Source organism: Gymnoscopelus braueri (assembly GCF_963280865.1).
Source record: "Gymnoscopelus braueri genome assembly, chromosome: 13".
NCBI classification, from domain to species: domain Eukaryota; kingdom Metazoa; phylum Chordata; class Actinopteri; order Myctophiformes; family Myctophidae; genus Gymnoscopelus; species Gymnoscopelus braueri.
This window is the reverse complement of record NC_137615.1, coordinates 27,087,318-27,109,051: the sequence shown is the minus strand read 5'-3', so window position 1 is coordinate 27,109,051 and position 21,734 is coordinate 27,087,318. Positions and strand designations below refer to the sequence as shown.

The 21,734-nt window shown below is 40.4% G+C and overlaps 3 protein-coding genes across 6 annotated transcripts; all 3 read right to left on the bottom strand.

The window, feature by feature from the left end:
- Positions 1-1,540: 1,540 nt before the first annotated feature.
- On the bottom strand, positions 1,541-3,943 carry rbx1 (ring-box 1, E3 ubiquitin protein ligase; the record flags this gene model as incomplete). 2 transcript variants are annotated; one of them, XM_080446684.1, is made up of 5 exons in its annotated part: positions 3,835-3,943; positions 3,083-3,161; positions 2,751-2,821; positions 2,102-2,187; positions 1,541-1,742 (listed from the first exon to the last, which is right to left on the bottom strand). In XM_080446684.1, the coding sequence occupies exons 1-5, from the start codon at positions 3,910-3,912 to the stop codon at positions 1,730-1,732; spliced, it is 327 nt and encodes a 108-aa protein (XP_080302810.1). In that variant the 5' UTR covers positions 3,913-3,943. The 2 variants fall into 2 exon arrangements, with proteins under 2 accessions (XP_080302810.1, XP_080302811.1); XM_080446685.1 differs by lacking the exon at positions 1,541-1,742 and having other exon boundaries at positions 2,098-2,187.
- A 786-nt stretch (positions 3,944-4,729) lies between these two features.
- On the bottom strand, positions 4,730-11,041 carry chadla (chondroadherin-like a; the record flags this gene model as incomplete). Its single annotated transcript, XM_080448232.1, has 10 exons — positions 4,730-5,033; positions 5,180-5,346; positions 5,841-6,193; positions 6,326-6,662; positions 6,774-7,039; positions 7,630-7,868; positions 8,905-9,050; positions 9,912-10,067; positions 10,313-10,507; positions 10,877-11,041. 10 exons carry the CDS (start codon positions 11,039-11,041, stop codon positions 4,730-4,732), a joined length of 2,328 nt encoding a protein of 775 aa, XP_080304358.1.
- A 1,900-nt stretch (positions 11,042-12,941) lies between these two features.
- Positions 12,942-21,215, bottom strand: LOC308098544 (ran GTPase-activating protein 1-like). 3 transcript variants are annotated; one of them, XM_080446939.1, is made up of 16 exons: positions 21,091-21,215; positions 20,352-20,476; positions 20,023-20,150; positions 19,208-19,267; positions 18,564-18,743; positions 17,903-18,037; positions 17,526-17,684; positions 17,060-17,173; positions 16,638-16,737; positions 16,400-16,484; positions 15,458-15,590; positions 14,927-15,043; positions 14,624-14,729; positions 14,324-14,412; positions 13,890-14,050; positions 12,942-13,630 (listed from the first exon to the last, which is right to left on the bottom strand). In XM_080446939.1, the coding sequence occupies exons 2-15, from the start codon at positions 20,464-20,466 to the stop codon at positions 13,925-13,927; spliced, it is 1,647 nt and encodes a 548-aa protein (XP_080303065.1). In that variant the 5' UTR covers positions 20,467-20,476; positions 21,091-21,215; the 3' UTR covers positions 12,942-13,630; positions 13,890-13,924. The 3 variants fall into 3 exon arrangements, with proteins under 3 accessions (XP_080303065.1, XP_080303063.1, XP_080303064.1); XM_080446937.1 differs by having other exon boundaries at positions 13,929-14,050; XM_080446938.1 differs by having other exon boundaries at positions 13,929-14,050; positions 20,352-20,495; positions 21,115-21,184.
- Between the last annotated feature and the right edge of the window lie 519 nt (positions 21,216-21,734).

The following is a 21,734-nucleotide window of genomic DNA, read 5'->3' as shown; positions in this document are numbered from 1 at the left end:
AATATAGTATTTTAACAAAATACTTTTTGTTTTAACCCAACAATATCACTTACCCTACCTAAGTATAAACCAGGCAGTGTCTGAGGCATAGCCCTAGAGGTGAGAGTAGGCCATTGGCCACCTACAGTAATCCTCCCAGGCCATTTGTCTTTCTGCCACAGAGGATTATCACCAACACGTGACTGCGTCAAAGCAGCCCTTATTGCTCAGGCCAAACAAACTCCTGTCAAAGGATACAGTTGACACCATGTATGTATAAAGAAAGGTGGCACAGAAAAACTCGTTATCCAGTGTGTGCAGGAATATTGAAAGGAACTGTAATAGTTGCAGTTAAAACTAATCAAATATGTAATTTTAAAGAATAATCGATCTGTCTATTTTTGAAAAATTTCAAAAGTAAAAATAGATCGACAAGCACAAAGCGCTGTGAGCTTGCAGAGCTGCTATTTTCGTTTTGACACTGACATACTATCGCCTTCTAATAATCAGAGAACATTTCAGAGAACATTCTAAGATTATATTTTCTGAGCTGAATCTGTCTTGAGAGATTAGTGTGTGTGTATGTGTTAAACCCTTAAACCCCAGCATGCCTATTCTGGAGGGCAGGGAACATTTGCAAAAAGAGCAGATTTCAAGCTCACAACGCGGCTTGCTGCGACACTGAGCTTGTAGATTGACTATTTTTGGCAAAGAGAGTGTAGACGGAAGGTTTTAATTATTACCACCAGTCCCATGACAACAGTACATTATACGGAACTGGCCTGCAGCGATGGGATGTGGTAGAATGAGGGGAATTGTAACACACAGCCTAAATGATCAAACTTATTTGTGCAAAACTGCAAATAAGACCGTCCCAAAGTTACAGCACAGAGCTACAGTAAATTAAGCAAATAACTATGAAACTCTGGACACAAATCTGTTCTACAGGATCATTTCAATCCATAGCATTTCTTCACAGCCGATGTAACCATTTTTAGCCGTCAGACTCGGCATCGTATGTTGCGTTGGCAACTGCATGGAAGCCTGTTGCTTCCATAAACACCAGTGATGCGTGACCACGAGCTACCGATTGCTAGCATAGCTAACAAAAGTTAGCCTCTTTATGAGAAATCCCATAGTAGTGTTAGCATTATGTTAGTGACCCTATATTTCAGTCTGCATCTTAAATTAGCAGTTAGCAATCATTGGAACATACTCTGTACAAGACACTAGCAACATTGCTGCCAAGTATCATGGAGGAACTCCTGTCAAGCACGACCCATACTGTATCAGTTAGCACACATTAGCATCTCGCTCGCTAATACCTCCAGGGTTCCCAGCAGTCAGTTTGTTGGTAATAAATGGAAAGCTAATAAAATAGTGTCACGTCACAGGGAAAATGGAGAAATCTAAATTCAATGCATGGGCTAGAACAGCAACGAAAGAGCTCCTGGCAAACCTACAACCACTGCTTTGAAAACAAATCATTACCATCCCAATATAGAGCACCATAAGACACCTGCATGTCGAAATAGTATAATTATTACATTGAAACCAAACATGCATTGGTGGATCAGATGTTTATTTCTTTACATTTTACAATAATTGCAAACCGAACTTAGAAAACGTGTTTAATCTAAAACATCAGCAAATGTGAGGGATGACAATATTGGAGCCATAAACTGGAGGGGAAAGCAATAGGGGTCTAGACACTGAGGTCAAGAAGTGGTCCACAGTGTTTTGAGTTAGGTTAGTGTCCATACCTGCACAAAAAGAGGGAGAGGAGGAAGGGTGTCAGTACAACAGTTCATACATCATATAATCAGTTTATCCCATATGTGGGCAAGCAAATTAAACACTGAGCACTTGAATGCACCATAGAGGACTAACATTTAATCCAGTAGTGATAGCATATTCTGCCCACTATATTAATCAGCATTCCCCATTGCTCTTAAAATTTACTTTATTTCATACATTAAGTCATAAATAGTACAGGGGACAGTTGTGTTACATTATGTGTATTGGTAAATATGACCAAAAACGTGATAACCACAGCTCAGCTCACTTCCCCACAAAGCCATCTAGAGTATAATAATTTCACTAGGAAATAAAAAATACTCACTTCTGAAACTCCCATTCCCTGTTGTCTAGAGGGCACACCTGTCTGGTCTTCAACCAGCGAGAAATACAGTGGAAGTGGAAAGCATGCTGTGGGAGAAAAAGTAAAAAGACATCAACTTTAATAAGCATTAAATCAATGAAACATGAAGACTAGTTATTTTAATTCAATAAAATTGATTGTTAATTATGTAATCACTGACTATTGAGAGGCATGTTGGAATAAATTTATATTTTTTGTCACCACCCATTTCACTTTCAAACACGTCAGGGGTCATTTTAATGTCGGCTGTGCACTGTCTGGGGTGCACACAAAAGCTTGAGTAAACATTGAACTGACCCCAGAAGAGTTACAAATATACACCCCTTTAAGCCCTAAACCATAATTTGTTGTACGGCAGTGTTGCACGAAAACGGTCACGTTAAATCTGTTATTTTCACGATTTTAATACGTTTTGATATGCCCAATGTTTTTTGGGGAGATGCCAGGTTTCAAGTGTAACCGTAAGCCAAACTACAGCTATGTAATGCCATAGACAGACCACTAAAAATAAGCACTAACTTATGTATCAGAGTTCTTGTTTCACCCCAATCATTAACATTTTCAGGTTAATGAAGGAAGGAAATGTGTGCACACCAATCATATGACTCACATTGCAGACGCCCCAGGCAACAGTGCACTCCTCAGATGTGGCAGAGGCTTGGTTGGCCTGGCACTCTATACCTGAGGGGAAATTTATTTCTTAAATAAAAATTCATGTAAATACACAACAGTCCAAACCACCCAGAGATGTCATAAATCATAATACAACTTAAATAATCATGCAACTTAAATTATCTACAGCATTATATGCAGAATATTAAACTTTTAAACTATTCACTGAATATTGAAAAGCAGGTTTTAGAGAAAGTATCAGAGCGAATCGTTAATCAAAGATGACACTCAAACCCAGCATCAACTCCACTTAAAGTAAAGTGAACTCACACAGATCCATGATGTGATTGCGGCAGATGGCACAGTTGTCCACTACAATGTCCCAGGCCCACAATGCCACAGCATTCCACTATTTGAGAAGCAGAATAAGACAAAAATACAACAAATGTGTCAATCAATGCCCTGGCACACAACAGGACAATACCTCACATATAGTGGGAAAGGCATAAAATAGAATATACACATACAGTAGCCTACATTTACTAGTTGTATATAGTCTTGTGTAGCAGTAGTACATGATATAAGTATATCTATATTCTGTTGATATTTTAAGTCATATATATATATATATATATATATATATATATATATATATATATATATATATATATATATATATATATATATATTATAATTAGTCACCTGGGGCCAAATAAAGGGCTTTCAAGTTTACCAAGAGGAAGCGGCTTAGCTAGCACAATCCCATTAATTAATTGTCTTACATTGTCAGCGTTACGTACCACTAGTGATATGAACTTCTGTAAAACGATCAGCTTAACCAAAGGCAAGTCTCGATGTTATGAAGTATCACATCTATATATCCGTTTAGCTAGCATTCATTCATACGCACTGATGATGTGCACATTCATGCTAACAAGCTAGTCGAAGTTAGCACGCGAACACCACATTGTATTCTTGAGGCACGCGTAGTTATCAAGACTTGAACATCATTGTTCGGCACATAAACTATTCCTTTACCCTGTAACTGGATTACATTAAATACAATGTTAGTGAAACAGTACCTTCTTGACTTCAAAACGTTTCTTGCTAGCTCCGCTGTTCGTGCCGCTTGGCGTATCAACATCCATAGCTGCTGCCATCTTAACAAACAATATTCTGTTCTTAAGAGCCTCAACCAATCAGCGCGAAGATACGGGCCGGAAACGCTACCATGTATTTTAAAGGGATGTGGAGATTACATTTTCGGTCGGCACACCTGCTTTGGTTACTTTCCCTAATAGATTCGGCAGACGTGCACTTTTCTGTGTTATTCTTGCACAATGTATGAATGTGCATGTTGTTATAAAGCACCTCCTGGTTGTTTGTAAGGAAAAGATTTAGGTTCTACCGAGATTTGAACTCGGATCGCTGGATTCAGAGTCCAGAGTGCTAACCATTACACCATAGAACCGTATCAGGCGCACGTCATTTTATTTTTTATCAATGTACAAGGGAATTCATATCCAGATTTTTTATTACACAGCATTATTTACGTTCACATTTTAAGAATGTGCATACGTTACAAGTAAAAGAGAGCACAACAACAACAACAACAACAACACACAAACACAAATCGCACATGTTCATGGCAGGTATGCTATCCATGAGCTGTTTCATAAACCTGCTGGCTGCTGCCATCTATTGTTAAGAAATGACATTACAGACTGTATTTTCATTGATTGAATACTTTATTAGTCAGAAATGTAAACAGCACGAGGTACAGTCAGATATTAAGGCTAAAAGAGTCCTGGGGACTTGTTTCCATTGTGGTCCTATGTATTCAATTCATAAACATAGCATACAAATATTCTGTTCCTCAATAGTCATTTAGCTTATTTGAATTCGAGCACAAAAGAGAATTACAACTATAGAAACAGAATATATGGATATATTCCCATACAACATTGTATTTCTTTATTACAGTGTCTTCTCCTTGTTTTTGGTTAGCGGTGGTGCTTTAGGGTTCTTCTCCTTGTTGTTTTGGCGACGCTTCCCTTTGGTCCTCCTGGCTGCCTTGGCTTTGACTGGAGAAGTCTTTACAAGAGTGGGTTTGGGTTTATTGGCTTTTGGGGCCCTGATGACTGTTACTGGCTCCATGTCTGGAGGGGAGGTGTCATCTGGGCAGGACTTGAAGACGAGGACATCCCGGATGCTTTGACCTTTCAGCTCAGGAGGATGACCGCAGGTGGCTGTCACCTCCAGAGTTACATTCTCCATCCATCTGAGAAAGAGAGAAAGGAAGAGAGGGCGCAAGTTAAGTAAGTAAGTAAGTAAATGAGGTAGCGGAAAAAACAGACAGACAGAGAAACAGTCATTTCATGTTGATTGGCCTGTAACCCTCTTCAGGAGCAGCTGGCGAATACTGACCTGCGCAGCAGCATCAGAGGACAGTCACACAGCAGGGGGTTGTCCTGTAGGTTGACCATCTCCAGGCTGGTGAAAGGCCTTAGATCAGGAACATCTTCTAGCTGGTTCCCTTGTATAGACAGAACCCTCAGGCCCGAGTCCAGCCCTGCCAATGAGTCCCTGGACATCTAGTCATGAGAGTTTGAGTATACTGTTATTGTGCCAGTCCATAGAAAGGAGAAATAGAAAAGAGATGGTGAATAGAGCAGAAGAGACAATGAAAGGCGGGGAGGTAGAGGAGAGGAGAGGAGAGGAGAGGAGAGGAGAGGAGAGGAGAGGAGAGGAGAGGAGAGGAGAGGAGAGGTGAGGTGAGGTATGTTTCTGACTTTGTGAAACCGTGCACTAGCCTGGAAACCAGAAGAATCTGCCATTGATTAGTTCGGTTAGCTCGGTTGTGAATAAAATTTGCTGCCCCCAAAGTTGTGGGGCACCAATCAGGGCCCAGTATGCAAATGTAGGGTGGGTTTATCACCAGAGGCTTTTTTCTTTATCCGGCCCTTGGAAATGCAGGTTCCACACAGATTCCAGACTAAAATCTACGCTGTAATATTAGTCTGGCCATGCCAGGCTAACCATGCACTGCTCAGTAAAATCCCTCAGTGTTAAGTTTAGGGTTACTTAACTTCTCTATACTCATCTCCTCCATGTATAGCCTTCTCAAGCTGTTGGATACAGGTTGGAATGCATGTGGTCCAACCCAGCGCATTGAATTCCTTGATAGGTTCAACTCCTCCAGACTGGAAGCCTTGGACAGAGCCTTAGTGGGCACTTCAGTAAGCTTATTGGAATCCAGGTGAAGTGTTTCCAGGTAAGCAGAGTCCAGGGCATCAATGGCAATGGCTGCTATGGTGTTATTGGTCAGGTAGAGCTCTCTGAGGTTGGGGACCGATGAGGACAGCAAACCAGCAGGCTCTAGTTTAGAGATGGCATTTTTCTCCAGGTGTAACACAAACAAAGCAGGCAGGGTCACCAGAGCTACAGGAAAAAGATCAAATGAATGAAGGACAGAAAGAGAGACAAGACAGGCAGGCAGTGTCTAAGATTTCAGTAGTTTGTTTACTAGTGTGTTCTATATGTCTAGCCAGACCTGACTGAGTGGCAACTGACCTGATCCCGGAAACTTGGCCAGCCGGTTCCCTTCTATGTGTAGGTAAAGGAGACCAGGAGCTCCTGTGAAGGTGCTAGGGCCCAGAGATGTGAGCTCATTGTCAGACAGATATAAGTAGACCAGACCTTTCATTCCCCGGAAAGCACCACCATCGATCTCATGGATTTTACAGAACTCCAGGTGAAGGGAAACGACCTGGCCGATGCTGGGGAAACTGTTGCTGGGGAGGTAGTGAAAATGGTTGCTACGGAGATCGAGGAGCTGGGTTTTGGGATGGAAGCCCCGTGGGACTTTGGTGTGACCGCGACCTTCACATGTGGCGTGGTGGGCTTCAACCTGAGAAAGATCATTATATATATTTTATATAAGTTATTATTACGTATTTCTTTAACCTATTTCAAGTTCATTAACATCAACAGCGATTACTCTGCATCACAGTGCACTCACATCACAGTCACAGTTATCTGGGCACTTGACTTTCTTCTTGGGCTTGGCTGTGGGCAAGGCACTTTCTCTCTTGTCCTCTTGCTCTTCAAACTCCTCCTTTAGCGTTTCCTCTCTGCTGCGGCAGCGCAGCGCCAAAGGCCCAACCGCCTCCAAGGGCTCATCTGAGAGATGAGCTGGCCCAGAGCAGACCCCCAGCAGCTTCACACGACCACGCTTGGCCCACAACTTCAAGGGCCTCATAAAGCAGTTACAATAGATGGGATTGCCTTTGAAAAAGATCAGCAAAAGAAAAATAATATAGGTACTAAATATTACTGTCAGATTTATTTTTCTTTCACAGAAATAAATGTTAATTTTGCCAAAAGCTCACTTATAGTTACTTTACTCATACTGTAGATATAAAGACACAATTTCAGGAAATGATACAAAAACATTGGATTTATAAATATATTAGTATTTTATACCACTGTATAATAATATACATTTGTTTATACAGAGCAAGATAATCAAGAGGATTTATTTGTAACAGATAAAAGCAGTGCAATGCTAGTGTGGCACGGTCCGCAAGACTATGTTAACAGCACCACAACAATACTGAATATGACATGAAAAAGAAAGTAAAATAGAACAAATACAATTAAGTTAATACTAATATAATACAATTAAAAGTAATACTAATAAGGAATGAGACAAAGTCCCATGAAGAATTTCTTCAGCAACAATGGGGTGGTGGGGTATGGGGGGCACTAGCTTAGCACATTTATAGAATGTGTAATAAAGCATGACCATGTATACCAATACATATAATAGCAGTATAGCACTTTGACAACTTTAAACTATACAAACCCAGCCTTACCAGTGAGATTGAGTCGAGCCAGTTCCTTGGGGCCTGAGAGCGGCTCCAGGTAACGTAACTGGTTGTGGCTGAGGTCCAGATGGGAGAGAAGAGGAGCCTTGTACAGGGCTGAGTCAGATAGGTCCTGGAGGGACATATGGTCCAGGTAGAGGTGTGTGAGTTTTGCCATGGAGACAGACTCCTCCCCCAGGTAGGTCATGGGGTTATAGCTCATGTCCAGGCGTGTGACCTCTGAGAGTCTTGAACAAACGCACAGAAACAAACAATAAAGCACACACATCCACTCACTAAAAACCAGGTGCTGGGCAGAGGTCAGAATCCAAAAACAATAAAGTCTGCACACTGGCTCATTCTCCAAAGTTTTAAATGTATTGGAATGTATAAGGAACCAATACATTTTAAACTTTAGAGCATGATCCAGTGTGCAAACTTGATTGTTTTTAGTCTTGAACAAATGAAAACATAGGTAACATATTACACATCTTGTATCATATTAAGTTAACAATATGCTGGATCTGGGACATTATAACTATAATGATAGTTGGTCTAATTATATTGTTTCACTGATGCCGCTAGGCAAGGTATTTGTATATGTATATGCCCTGCCAGTTTTTTTGCTTTTCATACACATTTTCTGTAAACTCTATACTTTCAACTAATAAACTAAAAGAAAATAAGTGTATTGAAAACACAAACTCTATTCTTGATTCTAGATTATTCTAGAAGGACAAACGCTCCTTCACAAATTCACAATCCAATACTCCTAATGAGTTTATTGCTGATAGTGTGACAATAAGTAAAATCATAATTGCACATTGACCTTTTTTCTATTTAATTCCTTCTATTCTTTATTTTAATTCCTTAAAATTTACATTACATCTTTTAATGTAAAACACTGTGCCTTTGTGTATGAAATAGGCTATACAAATAAACTTGCTTTGCCTTGCCTAAACAAAGATTAGCACCTCTTAAGTGATTCCTAGATTGTTTGATTTTATTTTTTTATAACGTTTTCCATGATTTGCATTTGTAAGTCTCAATAAGAAGTAAAATAATGGCTAAACAACATGTTGGTTGTTGGTTGTACTGTATTTGTTATCATAATTGTCCATAGTTACACACATGCTTTTAAAGCAATTGTCTGGCTACGCAAGACTATATGATCCCTGACACCACATGTCCTTTCTGTCCATGCCTTCCTGCACTTCTTCGTTATCCTTGCTTCCTATCTTTCAGTGTTGTCCTTGCATCCTACAATCCATGTCCATATTGTACCTGGTCATGCACTCAGAGGGGAAGAACTGCAGCTCATTGTGCTCCAGGCTGAGGCGTTTTAGGGTGAACAGCCCAGCGAAGGCCTCAGTGGCCAGGTTGTTGATAGAGTTATGGCTGAGACGAAGCCACTTTATGTTCTGCAGGCCCTGGAAGTAAAGGTAACATAGGGTCAAGCATAATAGATAATAACCGTTGTGCATATATGCATCTCTTTCTTGAGTTTGTGTTAAGAATAACTTAGGTTACTGTATGTGTGAACCTGTGACAACCGCTCTGGTAAAACTCTGTTTGAGTTGATTGTTAGGCAGAGCTGGATGGTTAATCAACATTAAAATGGATTCCTTTGGGTATGCTATCCTGCTCCACAAGCAGGCATTTTTGCAATTGTCTAACTCTTTTATGCATCTCTCAACATTCCCATGCACTCATCTTCACATGGCTTCACACCACTGACAATTCATACTGTACAGGTGCCTACACACTCCAAAGCAATGTTCTATATATTACATTATATACAGTACATACACTGTTATACATTGTATAAAGACATGCATGCTAATAGGGACATACTCGGCTGCCACTGCCCTTGTCAAAGGCACTGAAGCTGGTCCCTGGGTGTTGCTCAGTGGCTGCATTAACTAAATTGTTAGAATGGGGCAAATGCAGTGGATACATTTCACCACGGGGATCAATAAAGTATAACTTAATTTAAATACCTTTGCTAAATATCTTTAGTTGAATTAAAACCCATTTTTGAGCTTGGATGTTGAGTGTTTATATTTAAGTTACCAACACATAATGATATACCTCCTTCCAGGAGGTATATCATTATCCAGGGTGCCGGTGAGGAAGAAGGTATACTCTGTGCCAATGAACTACTGAAGGTAACAAGCTGCCGTTTTCAGTATTTTATTTATTATTTTTTTATTAACTGTGTGTACAGGTTTGTAAAAAGAGTGGTGTGTGTGTGTGTCCATCTAAGTGTATTCATCCATTCATCTGTATACCTGGAAGGCCATGTTGGGGATAAAAACCAGCTGGTTGTGAAAGAGAGCCAGCATGTTGAGGAAGCCCAGTTGGGTGAAGGCTCCAGGCTGGATCTCCTCTATACGGTTATGGTCCAAATGCAGCTCCTTTAAGGAGGAGAGGCCATCAAAGGCCTCCTGTTGGGGTGAGGTGAGGTATGGGTGTGTGGAGTGGACATAGACATGAAGCACATGTACATGGACAGAATATTCCAGCACACAAGACAGCTATACATACAGTATAATTCTGGTATCAGCGGATTATAAAGTTGAGACAAAATCCCTTTTCACCTCAACATATTAGAAATGGCTGTTTATTATCAAAGTTAATTTCCACCAAGTACTGTATAAAATGTAAAAGGCCTGAATTATGTCTGTCTGACCTGATATAGGATCTCTATGTTGTTGTTGGCCAGGTTGAGAGAGACCAGACGTCCTAGGGTTCGGAACGCTCCCTCCTTCACCTTCATAATGTTACAGCGTTGTAGGTTTAGGTGAGTGAGGTATGGAGTGTGCAGGAAGGCCCCCCTGGGCAGCACCTGTAGGTCATTGTTCCTCAGGTCTATTTTCAGTGTGATCTGTAAGACGGGAAACGCATGGGGAAAATATGCAGAAAGAAGGACTAACGTCTCTTTGAAAACCAAGTCCCATGTCTGAACTGAACAGATACAAGTGATTCAAGGTTCCAATTATGATGAAAGTGCAATGATGTGGCAAAAGTCAGATTTATTTGCACATTTCAACAGGCAAGTCAAAGTGCTTTACACAACATTAAACATTAAGACAGTTCAAAAGAGACACATTATAAAAGGACATTTGAAAATATAAGAAGTTTTAAATAAAATAAAACAGGAAAATGAGAGAATAACAAAAACACAAGCAGCGACTCATGCACAAAACTCATGCACATGCACAAATAAAGACAATACTTATTTATTTATCCTTACCTCATCTATGGTTGGTGGAACCTCAGTCAAGTTCTTGCCAATACAGGCGACAGTGAGTTTGGAGTTGTCACAGATACACACCTGAGGACACTTTCCTGCTTCTACTGGCACGCTGTGCGCCAGAAGCATCAATGCTCCAAGCAGTGACACAGTGAAGAAACGCATCTAGAATGTCCAGTAAAATTTATATTTGACAAATATACGGCACCAGCACCTAAATGTGTTGCGATTTATACAGTACAAACTCAACTTGCACATTTTAAGTTATTAAAACTGCGAGACACTTAAATTGTTTGAGCATTCCCTCAAAAACGTTTGCTCTTAAAAATAACTGTAGCATTTTACACAGGTTTTCAGAGAAAGGTCAGATCAAAGCCGTGAAGTGAATGTTAGCCGATAATTCAATGCATTTGGTGTCGTTTCATTCCCATACTGAAATTCACTTTTCAAACATTAAATAAAATGTGCTTTGAAATATGTAAAATGATTTACTAGTTTTCCAGCAACTAGGACAGGTCTGACGTCTCAAACCATTTGACACAATTAGTTTGCAAAAAATACTACCATTAAAGTAAACCTTACATCACTCACCATAGAGAAGAATCTCACGGTTTCATCCGCTGTGCAATGATAGAACTGCATAAAATAAAGTGTTTACAGGAGGCAGTTAAGATGCAGTGCGGACTCCTCTCCTAACATAACGGAGAGAATGGGCTGTTCAACCTCGTTGCGTCTTCACGCCAGTGGTGTAAAGTAAGTACATGTACTCAAGTACTGTACTTGAGTACACTTTTGAGGATTTTTTACTTTACAGGAGTGTTTTCAATTTTCAATACTTTTACTTCTACTCCACTACATCTCAGAGACAAATATTGTACTTTTACTCCACTACAATTATTTGAAAACTTTAGTTACTTTGTAGATTTTGTTTATCATTGCAAAACATATAAACACTTAAGCCCTATTTAAACTTTGATTATTTGAAAATAGACGATCTACAAGCTCACAACACGTCGCGATGCGACATGTTCTGCTATTTTCAAATGATTTTTTAAATAAATGTTAGACATATGATAGACTAACTTGTGAAATGGGACATTCAGCATAATGAGTACTTCTCGTATATTTTGATGCACATACTTTTGTACTTTTACTCAAGTAAATTTTGATTACCAGACTTTTACTTGTAACAGAGTATTTCTACATTGAAGTATTGATACTTTTACTACCACTGCTTCACGCACAGGTTCGACTTGGCATATTTCAGCAGCTGTAGGCCACACACAGCTTTGGCAAATTCTTCTGTCCTGACCCCTAATCCCGGTCCCCTCGCTTCTAATTAACACCATGGCAATACAATTTCTGCCAGGAGCCAAATGTAGGGCTACTAAGCAGGGCACTGTTATGTTTGTAGGGAATAAAAGGATATTGGAGGTTATATATATATAAATTTCACAGGGGGTTAATTTGAAGGCCTCCAATATGAGATATTGCTTTTTGAAAACACTTTTTTTTAAGCAATTGGATTTCCAAGAGATCCAATTGCTTATTACTTATCCTCTTCGCATTTGCTTTATATACCTACTACAACTAGGCTATATAGCAAAGTTATAATCTCATTCGGATTCTGAAAACTAGGGTTCATCAATAAAACCAAACGAAAGGGAAGGCCATGTTTAGTCCCAGTAAAAACAAACCCTGAATCAGCACCAGACCAATCACAAAGGCAGACCGTATCATTTTCAGCTTTCAGAAAAGGATGCAACAGTCTTAAGTCTATTGAGTGCAAGACTTGCTGCCTTCATGTCATCTCACTTCTATTTTGTAGCGATGATGGGCTTAAACTCATACTCACATCTAGAGGAACAACGGCCCCTTATTTTCAAACATGTTGCACAAAACACTAGAGAAGACAGCACACAATGGTTCTAATCTAAATTTAGTTTTGCACTGTGACGAATTGCGACCCAAACCATTGGTTGATAAACACCAACTTGAGTTGTCTGCAACAGTCAAAGCATAAATGTCACTGGATCGAATGCCTGGCAGTTGCAGATCAGTTGAATGGAACCAGCCTTTATTTTGGTATGGCAAATTGTATAGATATAACACTTTGTATTTTTCTTTTCTTTTTTCCCCATTAAATTTTGTAAGCACTTTACAACAATAGAGGTAAACATGGTAAACATGAAATAAAAGAACAGCTGATGGTCATAGATTAATCCCTGTCCACAAAGTAAAGAAAATACAAATTGTAAGTATAAGCAATAAATAAAGTGAATGAGGGTAGTCATTTTCTCCTATTCAGTAGACCTACAGAGGAAAATCTTAACTGGTATGAAATTTCAGTCAGTCCATTCAGTAAAGCCACATTTCTTGGCAAAGAACACAAATTGAGAGTCCATATTCGCTCAATAATTCTGCTGGAAGGGCAGTGCTCTGGCTGATTGTGCTCCATTCCTTTGAGTGTGGCTGTGCTCCATGTGTGCTTAAAGTTGTCTCATTAACCATATTCAAACCATTTTCCTCTTACATCAAACTCAGCATGACGGCCTCCGTGTGAATATAGGCAATGGGACTTTTCATTAGGTCCGTAGGTATGTAAACTCGGTGGTTGTTCAGTATGAATTCACTCCAATAAATGTGTGCATTTGTGAGTCCTCTTGTGGTTCTCAGCTCTCAGACACGATTCTCCGCAGTGTGGACTGTAGGCTGCTTCGGGAATTGTCACATGACTCTAGGGCCTTGCTGTCTCTGGATAACACAACACATATGGACAGTTAAACAATATTGTAACACCAAATCGTCATTACTGACTTCAAATTACCACTGGTACCAGACAGTAAAAGAAATTAAGAAGGATAGACCCATTCCCTGGTACACCTTTCAACCACCCAGTGCCAGTGATTCTACGCACTTCACCACTGCATTACCAACAGTGAATGTAATAATTTCAGTTCATTATCCAAGAAGGTGGTTTGCTTTTTAATCTGAAGTGGGAATGATGGGGTACCTGGGAGCTGCCTGGTGTCTCACTCAGCCACGTCCTTACCGGGACATGAAGGCTTCCAGCACAGCCACATTCTCCTTAGGGAAGTAGTCCTGTCGCACAACATGCTCCAAAGCCTGAAGGTGACCAGGAACCACACGCACAGGTTTCACCTTGTCCTCACTCTGTCAGGACAGAGGATGAAGGAGTGACGGAGAAAGGAGAAATCAAGAGATGAGGTGAGATGTTAGAAAATGGTTGAGTTGGAGACCGGAATGGAAAGGAAAGTAAGGGAAAATGGTGAATAGTATGGAAAAGAGGGTAAAATATATTTAGAAAAACAGCGGGGAAGAAGTGAAGTGAGAATAATTAAAGACTAGAGTAAGAACAGTGAAACCCACATTAAAATGACATGACTGAAATGTTTTCGCAAGACTTCATTTGACATTTAAACATACCTTGATAAGTCCGAGGAGTACTAACAAAGATGATACAAAGTTGTAACCTTGGAAGGATGGAGTGGCAAATGCTTTCTTTAGAACTGCATCTGTGCAGAGCAAAATAAAACAAGTCAAACGGGGGAAATTCATGGCAAGACTTTGGCAATGCTACAGGTAATAAAGTAAATGTATTTAAAAACAAAACAAACAAAAGACGAGCACACTAGGTCAAAGCAATTTGTCTGGACTCAACAGCTGAAGTTCCTCCATGCCTTTGAGTGTACAGCAAACACATCATATAACACAGGCTACACTTACCAATACTGTCCAACACAGCAATCTTAACATCCTCATCATCATCTTTGTACACAGAGGAGATTTTGAGGAAGGCCTCTGCTGTCTTCATGTCATCGGATACATCCACCTGAACATGCAGGAAGGAATGCATTGATGACTGTGGTGAAGAATTCATGTGTACAGCTAAGCCCTTTCAAAAAACCTTTGCTACTCTGTATACAGTATAACAGAGCATTTATTCTCATAAAATAATGACTTATTTATGTATTATTTGTAACTGAAGTGGGCACAAGTTTGTGTGTGTGATAGAGTGCCTGTGTTTACCTGCTGTTCAATAAGCAGTGCTCTCTTGTCTCCCAGTTTGAGCAGCTTATCAGGGGAAGGGAAACTGAGGAAGGAGGAGACATCAGGAGGTCGTGGGGCTGAGGGAGGTGTGGACAACTGAGCGGGGAGAGACAGGAGCAAAAGTCACCATCAAAGTAGAGCACTAAAATAACATGTCAAGAGATAATGACAACTAGCTTAATGCATAGCCCTGATCTCAGGTCATGTCAAGCGTGGTAGCTCTTTGCAAATTAATAGGAGGTAGTATTTAGGGCAGTGGTTCTCAATGTCTCATGTCAAGGATCCCAAAATTGATATTTGGCCACAGACCCCCATTTGAAAAGAGTTTGTACCAGGAACAACCATAAGAACAGGTTAAAAATGGTGTTAAAAATCTTCCAAATTATTACATAATTCAAGATAGCCGATCTACAATCTTACAATGCGTTGTGTTGTAAGCGTGTAGATCGGCTATTTTTGAATAGCTGAAACATTTAAGTCTTAACCTGATTGTCATCCATCTTTGTTTACCTGGTTAACACCACTTTCCTCCTCCTCTTCTTCTTCTTCTTCTTCCTCCTCCTCTTCCTCTACATCCTCCTCATCATCTTCTTCCTCATCTTCATCATCTTCCTCATCATCTTCTGGTTCACCCTCATCATCACTGCAGCAAATGGAAAATGAGTTTCAGTCATTACAAGTAGCACCGGCATACTGATTTAATAGGTGCATTCATGGCCTAGCATCTGTTACAATACAATTTTAATAGACTGAAAAGGTTTGATAGAAAGAGGATACAGTGACACACTAATGTAGAAGTCCTAATTAATGGGCTACAGAAATAGGCTAGCTAGAGCATCAAAACAGGAGGTAGATTAAACCGGGAACCTTCTGATTTCCAAGTGGCCACCACCTGGGTTGGTGTCGATATGTCCTTGAGCACGACACCTTGCCCCTAACTGTTCCAGATGAGGAGGTTGGTGCCTTGCATAGTTGCCTCCGCTATCAGTGTGTGAATGTGTGTGTGAATGGGTGAATGTAATGCACACTAAAGCGATTTGGATAAAGGCGCTAAATAAATGCAGCATTTACCATTTTATTTACTGCCACCTACTGGCATAGAATTATCTCCTCTCACACAGCGCCGACTGTCTGTGCAGTCACTGCGGTGTTTACTCATCGTGCACACAGCTACTTTTCAACACCTATACACCTAACGTCTGACACAATTGATCTCCCGACATTGTGCCGTTTGACCTAGGCCCTGTATTAACTGAATTAGCTGTATTACTACTTTAAATGAAAGCACCTGCTGAAACTTATTTTATTTTGGCCCTAGCTCAGTGTTACAATAAAAACAACTGTTCATCAGAATTTTCTTTCTATTCTAAAAATGGAGAATAAGGACAATTCGTAACCAAACCCAGTTTTTTGATATTGACACACTGCAACTGTATACAATCTTCTGTATACCTGAGGGATCCTAACACATCTCCCATGTTCATACTGTCCATGATTTCTCTCAGGGCATCACAGCCTTCCTCACCTAGGTAGTTACCTGAAGACATGGAAGCAAAGCAAAAAACACCAATAAGGCTATGAAGATATAGAAAATCATTACTGTATACTATAATACTGTGGTATGCAGTATTCAATGGAAAATGCATACTAACACAATTGCAATACAAAACATAGAACATGGTGTACATACCGTTTAGGTCTAGCTTCTCCAGCTGGGCTTTGCCCTTCACTGCCTGTGCTACTACCAGAGCAGCTTCCTCTGTGATCTCCCCAAATGACAGATTCAGCTCCTATCCGACAGATTACAAAATGTATATTTGGGGGGAAAAAAGGTTAGAGGACCTCTCCTTTTTTCCTGCCCTCTTCTTTCTTTTTAATTTGAATTTTTTATTTCCCAGATATAAATTTACATTTTAATATGTTTGTATGGTTGTAGCTTACACACTACCACATGACACGCAATGAGCTCAAGTACAATTCTGTCAAATCAATGTCACACAGTACAGAGGAGATCAGTACAATATCAGTTTATTATCAATATTCAGACAGTTCTACGTGTCAATTATTTCAGGTCAAGCTTGTCTGTATTATAATGCTGCTACTTGCTTTTACCTTGAGAATTGGTAGTCCTTCTGATACAGTTTCCGCGATAGCAATGGCTCCTTCAGATCGCACCAGGCAGTCTCCAAAGTTTATCACCTGGACATTGCGTAAATGTTTCAGGGCCTAAGAGGGATACAGATTTGAGTAGTTAAAAGGTTTAGTGATTTTTTTTTGTAATCCCTTTTACCTATGTTTTCTCCCCAATTTAGTTGTTATGCCAAATATTTTCACCCCACACATCACATTTGCAGTGGTTTTAACCTGCCTGCTAATAGCACACACACACACACACACACACACACACACACACACACACACACACACACACAGTGAGTAAGTTGGTCGATCTTCAGCTTTGGAGATCAACCAACTGATTCACAAATAATGTGGATGTTTACATCCTCATATTTTTCTTTACAATACCATTAGATCGATGAGTTGATGTCAACAAAGCTGGTCTCCAGTGCTAACGTACCTGCCCCATGGCGATAGCCCCCCTCTTGGTGAAAGTGTTGTCATTGAGGTTGAGGACACGGAGGCTTGGGTTGTGCTGCATGGCAATGGCCAATGCTGTCACACCGCCATGGTTGATGCCATTCTGGGGCATGTGCACCTCCTCCAGACTGCCCATCAACTGGGAAGTAATTAAGTCAATTATAACAAAGTTTATAGTGGCTAGATTCAACTACAATGCAGGATTTTTACTATGTCTGTGTGATTAGACAGTGCAGTGACAGGACATTGAGCCATTCAATATTCATGACCTGCTGCTATTGTATGTCATTGACTGTCAGAGGACTGCTTGATCAAAAAAGAAAAAAAGTCTGAAATGCAGTTACTGCTCAACTCTACCTGGAAGGCCTGTGCCAGAGCTGTGGCACCGTCGTTCTCCAGTCGGTTCCTGCCTGCAATAAACACCTTCAGGCGGAGGGGGGCACCCACAGCACTGGACTTTTCATAGCACTCCGTCAGTGCAGCAGCCAAGATCTGTTAACACCCATAATAAAATGTTTTTGTGAAGTATTTAGTAGGGGTGATAACGGTTCACAAAATTCAATGTTTGGTTGAAAACGATAGTGGTGTCACGGTCTGGTACATTTTCGATACATCAAAAACATTAACATCCTAGTGAGATTTCCTTGATTTTTAAAATGTGTAATTTATTAAAACTACTAACAAAATAAGTATGTACATTTTTTACTTTAAACAATGATGGAGCTATACCTTCTCATTGTAAATGAGAACTGAATTGTTTTCTGTTACACTTACACATGTATCTGTTTTTATCCACCCTAGCAGGGGAGGGAGCTATTATCATTAGTCATTATTATTATTTATTATGTATATCCTTATACTGTATGCATATGTATGTGTGTATGTGTATATATTTTTATATATATAACTGTATTCTCACTGACGTAATGTGCAGCAGATGTGACAAAAGTATTTTTATTCACCACCCTCAATTCACAAGGATTACCAGACCTGTTGGCTTGGCAATGGTTGGTCTCACCTTGCCTCCTCCAATGCCCATGCCACAGTTGTTGAGCCGCAGTTCTTGCAGTGTGTGGCAGGCAGAGCTTTTAAGTAGCTTCTCAATGCCCCTCACCCCATCAGGTCCAAAAGCGTTGTCACTGAGATCCAGAACAGTGAGCTTGGCGCCTGCCATCGTCACGGCATCACCGAGAGAATTCTAGAAAATGCCATGAGAAGATTATGAAAAGGGCAGAACGGTGGGGAAGAGACAGGAAACGCCACATATTTTCCAATGCTTGATGAATGTTTGTTTTTTGTTAGAGTGAAGGAAGGTTGAGGAATAGTACATCAGTGGGAGATTTACAGCAGAGAGCATAGCTGAGAAAAATATTTAGAGGGTATCAACAAAGGGAAGGGGCTTCAGGGTCTCCTGAGACATTTCTGGTTAAGATTGATCAGGTATCTCAGCAAAAAAGATTATGAAAAGCAGCCTAAAATTAATTTAGCTGCAGACTCATCATGAGGTGTTCGAACTGACGCACTCACACAGGCTTTGAAAGTGTCTCATAATGTAAGGGGTAATACATATTTTCTCAACAAATAGAGCACCCTTTATCGTCAATTCATGTAATAAATAATGTGGCTACAAATGGTAAGAACACATTAGAAGCAGCGTCTCACCAAGGCTGCAGGGATCTCAGCGCGTAGGCGTCCTGTGAACATGTCGCTCCAGTAACAACACTGAAAAACAGAGTAAAGGCAATCCATATCCATTCGCTTCACATGGAGAACCCAAAAACTTTTAATAGACCTATTCTGATTTTGTGAAATAGGCCACCAACATACCTAAAGCATGGTCCCAAACCAAAATATATGTGATCCTGTATGTGATCTAGGTTAGATTTGTTTTGGTTTATTCCCTTTTATTTTGGTGTTTAGGTTAGCTTTAAACCCTTGAGTTAGTTTAGAGATTTTTGGTAATGAACTGGCACTGCCATTCCTCCCTCTGTCTTGTCATTTTTGTTACTCCCTGTGCCCTAGACTCTTATCAGGGTTGCAACAATACATATACAGTATGTACCAACAGGCGTTGCAATACAAATCTTAATCTGGAGGATTTGAACTTACCATTAACCAAAATCTGTAGATGGCACTGTGGAGTAAATAAAAATAATTTCCGTCCCGCTGACATATTTTATTTTCTGCCCAAAAAGTGTATTTTACAGAGTAGGTGGGGTGCTGAGAGGCTTCCCACCTCCGAGAATAGACTTTCAACAACACAAAACAGCCTTTGCTTCGGTGAGTAGCGAAATGGTTTTGTTTCTTTTCACTACTCTTGAGCACTCGCAGGGCAGTGGAATTCCTTGTACAAGCGCAGAGCCCTGGGTCTTCCAGGGCGTCAGAGGGAACTCACTAACGCTCTGAACCAGGGCTAGTGTGACCCCTGCATGACGGCTTTAGCAGCCACAACAGTAATAAGGTGAAAGAGAACAAACCGTCAAGTCATTCTTGGTCTCCAGGGCCTTAGCGATGGCCTGTGCTGCCTCCACCCCGATGGTGTTTCCCTCCAACCGTAGAGCCTGTAAACCCTGGAACTCCTTAATATCCTGCACTATTTCTTCCACTGAAAAGAGGGGGCAAGGTGGGTGAGGGCCAGGAGATGAAAGGGTTAAAGATAACTGTACTTTAACTGTCAAACAAAAACTGTCATCCAAATCACAAAAAAATGTCATCCAAATCCTAGCTACATAGATTATCATTTCTCCTGTTCGCTGGCATCAATTGCGTGTTGGTAGATACCAGGAGTGATGGATGTCACACTCACCAGAAGCAGCATTATCCAGCTTCCTTCCTTGACCTTTGTAGCTCAACTCTCGGTTCTCCTCCACTCCAGTCTTGGCCAGAGAGTCGGCCAACTGTGCAACAATATCTGTCGCCATGTCAGGACATCTAGGCAAAACAGTTTTGACTTACATCATTTTATAAACACCATGGTTGCCTACGTCCAGTTTCATCACAAGAATGTAATCTATAGGGAACGGACTCGTCTGTAATCATAGCTCTGTAATAAATCAAGGAGACGATGTAATAGACTATAATGTCATGTTGCTCAAACCAACTACAGCTAACATTTATTTCCCAGGGACGCTTATTCTCCAACTTTCTATGAAACAGCTGACAATGCTGTTTTCATAGAAAGCTGTCACCATAGCTTACGGACAAATGTTGCTTAAAAATAAATACCAATCAAATGGCAACCAAGTATAAACAATTAGACGACTAGTAAACGTTGTTGGCGACTGTCATTCAAACACCACTCAGTACCACGTTCACTATCTAAATAGCAAGTTAACGCACCAGCCACATTAGTATGTTATTGTGTAGCAACGTGAGCGAGCTAGCTAGCTGCTAACGGACTCTTCCATGGCAGCTAGGCTTGCCTAGCCTTTCCCCTCGTTTCCTCTGTAGCTAATGACTAGCTAGAAAGTATGATACTCAACTTCAAATTCTCTACACATATTTGTGCGGAGAACATGTGTAATTTGTGTTTTCCTAATGCTTACCCAACTGAAAAATCGCCGTACAACACAACACAACAGTCGTGCACACTCGTGCTGTGTTAGAAAGTGTCACACGCACACTCCCGCTCGTTCCTGATGTTCAAAACTCCTGTGTGTGTGTACGTGCAGCAACATCCAGGTTGACGACCACAAACGGGGAGGATCATGGGAGTTGTAGTTCAATGTAGTTCAACGTGGATTTTTGTCAGATCTCCTTTTTTTCTGTGAGCGTCTCGCGACACGTAGGGATCGTAATTTCTATACAGAAACAAGTAAATTGTCCGGAAGTGTTTAAAATATAACTTGTATTTGCTTCACTTGTGCCAAATTGTGATTTCACAAAGAGAAAGAGAAAGAGTAGTCAACTAAATACAACTACCTCTGAGACCCATCGGCGCTGTGTGGGCCCTATTCAGAACCAGTGTTGCCATGTCGGCTTATTATAAGCGACTTTGTGCTTCTTGTTTTTTGGGCTTGTTTCCAAAGTGTAATTTGCTTACGCTTGCTTCCCAATTTCATTTTATTTTATTTAAACCAGTGGTTCTCAAATATTTCCATGAAATAGTTTTGTGCCAGGGGCATTTGTGTTGTTAGAATGTTTCCAAAATATTCACATTTTATTTCAATACTGGTTGAAAATAGCAGAT